This window comes from Gossypium raimondii, chromosome 5 (genome assembly GCF_025698545.1).
Source record: "Gossypium raimondii isolate GPD5lz chromosome 5, ASM2569854v1, whole genome shotgun sequence".
Classification (NCBI taxonomy): domain Eukaryota; kingdom Viridiplantae; phylum Streptophyta; class Magnoliopsida; order Malvales; family Malvaceae; genus Gossypium; species Gossypium raimondii.
Window position 1 is genome coordinate 46,040,825 of NC_068569.1, and position 6,004 is coordinate 46,046,828.

General features: G+C 33.6%; 1 protein-coding gene across 1 annotated transcript; it reads left to right on the forward strand.

The window, feature by feature from the left end:
- Nucleotides 1-3,123: 3,123 nt before the first annotated feature.
- Nucleotides 3,124-4,817, forward strand: LOC105766224 (serine/threonine-protein kinase WAG1). Its single transcript, XM_012585602.2, has one exon. It carries the CDS (start codon nt 3,238-3,240, stop codon nt 4,708-4,710), a length of 1,473 nt encoding a protein of 490 aa, XP_012441056.1. The 5' UTR covers nt 3,124-3,237; the 3' UTR covers nt 4,711-4,817.
- Nucleotides 4,818-6,004: the final 1,187 nt, after the last annotated feature.

Below are 6,004 nucleotides of genomic sequence, written 5' to 3' on the forward strand. Positions count from 1 at the left end.
AGAATTGGGTTCAGAAAATTATTTAATTAAAAAAATATTGAAGTTTAATTTTTGGGAAATAGAAAAATAAATATTGAGTTGGATCAAATTATAAAGTATTGAGTTATAAGTCCATAAAGTACTTGTAATTGAACCCGATATGAAAAAGGCCCAAAAGCCCCTTATGTAATAAAGGGGACGACAAACCCTAATATTATTAACTAGGGTTGTTGCCCCGCACATCCTAGTTGAACTAGACTTTCATTTTTTTAATTGAAATAAATTTCTACAATTCAACAAGGGTTCTACATTCTCTCCCTATAAATAGACAACACCAGTAGGGCTATTAACATAGCTTTCAGATATCGCTATGTTGCTCGAAAATGGAGAGACTTTTGTTTTCTAAGAATTAAATATATTTTCTGGAATAACGATTCTACCGGTTTCTATTTGAGAAGAGATTCCCGTTTTCACCCCAAAGAAAAGAAGACTATTTCTAGTTCTGTGTTTGATTCGAATTATTCGAGCCCACACTCGAAGCAATTCGTGATACGAGAATAGTGAAAAAGATTGTTTGGTTGAAAGTCGGGAATGACAAGGATCCGTATATTTGAAAACACATGTACGATATTGATCTAGTATTTATTACTATAAATATCACAGATCGAGTTTGTTTTCAAAATTTTTATTTTTCCCCGTGCAAAAAAACTATTTTCAAACCTGATTTTTTCCAACACTTAAAAGTACTAAATCTTAACCAGTAAACCTTGAGGGACAAGTGTCTTGTAAGAAACATTGAGCAAGCAATATGGTGAAGAACCATGAACAAGCAATTGCATAGGGGATGGAGATACCATGCCACGAGTTGAGGTAACAAAAAAAACCCATGTGTGGGGCAAATGTACTTGAAGAATGCCTATGAAATGACCCTGGAGTGCCAAGTAAGAAAACTATCCTTATTTTATACATTTTAGGGTTTTCTTTTAGACAATAGTGATATTAAAATTATATAATTAGTATTGTTTTTTACTCTAATAAAAACAATGTATTATATCATTGCAACTATAAAGTTTACAAAGTTCAATGAGAGTAACTTGTACATTGAATTTGCCTACTTTAAGCTAGTTCGAGATAAGTGGATAATTTTGGGAGGTTGGCATTCCACCTGAAGGCTGTTGGCTCCTTGTGGAACACTTAGCCCTTCATTTTTGGTGCTCTTCGTTGTTGGAGTCCCTCTTCTGAGAGTTTTGAAGCAGTTTCGTTTTATTGTTTTTGCTGGGCATGCTTAGTTTGTCTCTAGCAATTCATACCGTTTGATTTCTCGAGGTTCGTCTGCTTGGCCCATCTAGGATTCAACGTTTTCCTCCTTTCACATGAATTTATTAATTAATTATACATAAATTTGATTAAATAAGTAAATCACATTCTTTCAAATAAAATATAATACGATACAATAAATTTTAATTTTCTGTTATTGTACTCATAAAATTTTAATTTGATTAAATTTCTGTAATCCACAAATATCATTATTAATGTAGTATAAATTTTATGTATATCATATTTCATATACAAACAATTATATTTATCTAACATAAAAATAAATGAGCAAATTTATTTATTTTTGTTACGTGCATAATTAAATTAAAATTATTTTTGTCCCTAATTTTTATATATATAATTCAAAGAAAATTAAAATGTCATACATATCTCATTATAATAAATTAAAATATATTATCTGTAAAATTATTTATAAAGTTGAAAATAGATTTGAGATTTATCACTCTAAAATTATGTCAGTAATTAGCCATTCTGACAGATTTTAATAATTGCTAAAAAAAAAAAAAGAGAGAGACTTAAAATGTGGTCAAATGTAGCTGGTAGATACTTGCGCAAACTGTCGCACTCGGTTTTCGATATTCTATTGTTTGTTTCTACATATGAGCAAAGCCTATGCCGACAATTTCTTTTCATCCCAAAGCATGATACAACTATTCACACCTTTCACATTTACTACAAATTTTATCTATATGTGTATGAAAATAACATATTTAGAATAATGATGGAAATGATGAAAGTATATATAATATAATTAATGTAAATGTTATATTAAAATAAAATTTTGGTTTAATGATAATATTAATATTTTATTAATTTAAATAATATGGATTCAAATTTTATTATATGTAATTTTTTATTGATTATTTTTTTAAAATACACTTGAATAATTTAATTTAATTTAGTTACGAAATGATATTTAAAATTTTCTTAACCGAGTAGATATTCGTTGACTCGTGACACCAACTCAGTTAAGAGATTAAGTATATAGATAGATATACAACTAGAGATGTCCATGGGCCGGGCCGGGCCAGATTGGGTTCAGACCAGACCCTAACAAAGCTTTAGGCCCGATTGATAGGCTCAAGCCTGGCTTGATCTGAAAAATGGGCCTATTTTTTTCCCAAACATTAAAAAATATAATACATCAAATACGCTAAGAACATTAAAATAAATATTTCCCAACAAATTGAAAATAAATTAAAAAAATCTTTATACTTAAATAACACTAAGATAGGTGCAACTTAACAAGTAAATGCCTCTAAAATAGTAACAAAATTAACAATAAAACAAGCGTTATACAATATTCAAATAATAACAACAAAACAAGAACAACATAATAGTGAAATGATAGCAAAACAGTGAGAAAACAATAATTTTTTTTACAAATTTGGGCTGGGCCGAGCCTAGGTCAAAAAACCTTACTGGAGGCCGACCAGCCGTTTTCTAAACGGACGTTTTTTTGCTTAAACCCATTTTTTTTGCCTATATTTTTACTCAAATTCTCCTACTTTTCGGGCGAGCATTCGGGTCAGGCTAGGTGACAATCATGGACAACTTTATATACAAGTTATGGAAATAATAAATTGTGTATATTAAAATAAAAATGCATAAAATACATTAAAATAAAATTTTAGTTAGAAGTAAATTTGAAGTGAATTCAAATCCTAACATATTCATATTTTTATTTTTATTAGTTTTTATTAAAATAATAATATAAATTAACAAGTTTAATTACATGCAATATTTTATTCCCAAACAGCTCTAATGGATCAACCTAACACCTTCCTTTGTCTCTCTTTCCTTCTTCTTTTTTTGTTGGTTTTATTTTTTTAAATAGTAAAATTGGGTCAACCAAACGGCTATATTTAACTCCCTTGCACCCCGCCATTTTCTCTCACTTATTTTATTTTTTATAAATAGATGGCAGACGTGGGTGAAACCCTTAACTTCCAAGGAGAAATGGAAGAAGAAACTTATTTTCCAGACACTGATCTGGACTTGAGCTTCACTTCCACCACCACCGACAGAACATTTCCTTCCTCTAGTGCTCGTTCCAGTTTAGCAAGATCTAGTCTTACCCTCAGCTTCAATGAATCCCGTCTTTCTTGTTCCACAATCACCGCTAATAATATCACACCCCTCCACCACCGCAAATGGGATCCACGTTGGTCAGCCATTAAAGCAGCCACCAACCTCTCTTCCGACGGCAACCTCCACCTTCGTCACCTCAAGCTCATTCGCCATTTGGGTACTGGAAACCTCGGTCGAGTCTTCCTCTGCCACCTTAGAGATTGCGACAACGCCACCTTTGCTCTAAAAGTAATCGACAGGGAAACGTTGAGCAGCAAGAAACTTTCTCACGTTCAAATGGAAGCAGAAATCTTATCCATGCTGGACCACCCGTTTCTACCGACGCTTTACTCCCGTATTGAAGCTTCTCATTATACCTGTCTCCTCATTGACTTCTGCCCTAACGGGGACCTCCATTCTCTCCTACGTAAACAACCCGGTAACCGCTTTCCTTTAGCGGCGGTCCGGTTTTTCGCCGCCGAAGTTTTGGTTGCTTTAGAATATTTACATGCCTTAGGGATCATTTACAGGGATCTTAAACCAGAAAACATTTTGTTACGTGAAGATGGGCATATCATGTTGTCGGATTTCGATTTGTGCTTCAAGGCTGATGTGGTCCCCACTTGTAAATTCCTCCGCCGCAAAAGTCGAAACTCAAAGCGGAATTGTTTCAACGGCGGCTGTTTCGCTCCCGTCGCCGGTTCGGTTGAAGAAGTTCTTCCTGAGTTTGTAGCTGAGCCCGTAACGGCGTTTTCACGTTCGTGCGTCGGTACCCATGAGTATTTAGCACCGGAGCTTGTCTCCGGAAGCGGCCACGGTAATGGCGTTGACTGGTGGGCGTTTGGGGTGTTTGTTTACGAGTTATTATATGGAACGACGCCGTTTAAAGGAGGCAGTAAGGAAAATACTCTTCGGAACATAGCTTCGAGCAGAAAAATGAGATTCCCCGACGCAGCTGAAGTAGAAGAGGCAGGAATTGCGGAGGCAAAGGATTTGATTGAGAAATTGTTGGTAAAAGATCCAAGGAGGAGGCTGGGGTGCACAAAGGGTGCGCAGGATATTAAACAACACCCGTTCTTTGATGGGATAAAATGGCCATTAATTAGGCACTACAAGCCGCCGGAGGTGGTGGGTGGGGTGGCGAGGAAAAGAGGGCACGTGGGCCATGTGAAGCGGAGGCGTTGGTTTTGGAAAGGACTTGATTGTTTAATGATTAGAAATAGAAATAAAGGTTCTCTTTCGTATGGCCTTTTGAGATCCAATATTAATGCCAATAATTACTATGATTATGTTCATAATAACAAGCCTAGGAAGAATGCCTAGTTTTTTCTTTTACTTTCTTAATGTTTTCTTTTGGGAAACTTTTTTGTTAGGAGTATATTGTAAAATTTAAGGGAGATAATGAGGTTTCGATATTAGTGGGGTTTTTTATCGGAGTTGTCACTTTTTCTTCTTACCCTAGTATGAATTAACTTTTATTTTTTACTAAGAAACTTTTTTGACCCTTTTAAGTCTAAACTATTTTCAAAAAACTAATATTTGAAAATATTTTAATTAATTATACTTAAAATATTAATGAAAATTTATATATTATTAAATCTAATTAATAATATTTAAATATAAAAATATTTATATATTATGTAAAAATTATATATGTTTGTTTCATTGTATAGCTCCTTTTTATTCTTAAGTTGCACTAATATATATGGATGTACTTGAACTTGATAATTTATACCTACATGACACAAAATTTTTTTGGACCTAACTGGTAGTTAAACTTGGTAACTATAAGCGAACTTGATACTTTTTTTTGTAACACCCCATACCCGACCCGATCATCGGGTCCAAGCTATAGGATGCTACATATGTTGTTGAAACAACTATAATCAATTATATTCAAATTATACCATTAAACATTTAAATACAAGTAAAACATGCATATGATACAATATATAATCATCTTCGGGTTTTATACGAGCTTACAAAAGCTCTTTTGCAAACTCGAGGTCGAATTAGGACCAATTATGTAACACCCTATACCTGGCCAGGTCGCCGAGCTTGAGTAACAGGACGCTACACCACAGTCTCACATTGTACACATCATGCATTGTCACATTTCATGCAAACATCTTTTATCTTGGCATTTATACAAATTTTAAATAAGACATATACTAATTGTCAATATAACATGCAAAATCTACCTTAATCGAGCTTATGACATCAATTACATATACTTCTGGATCACTGATAACTCTTGAAAATAGTTATATTTCATGCCTTTAGATCTAGCTAATTGCCTGTACTTAGGTACATTTAGTTACATTTTAGGACATTCCATTAGTATTTTTCTTGTTTTAGCATTACATTAGGAGCTTGGGCTGTACTTAAATATTAGTTATTTTTAATTACTTGTGGAAGGGTTGTGTGTGGTGGTGGATTGATAGGTGCATGATGAGGAACAAGAAGTAAATCAATGAAGGTTTACCAGGGCAAAAGGTTGGACAGTTTGTCAACACGAATGTTGTGGCAATACCGAGAAGATGTCCGGTCAACACTTAAAGTGTACCGATTTTAGGTCCATTTGAACTTGTACTAGATATATCTACCTGAAAAAGAA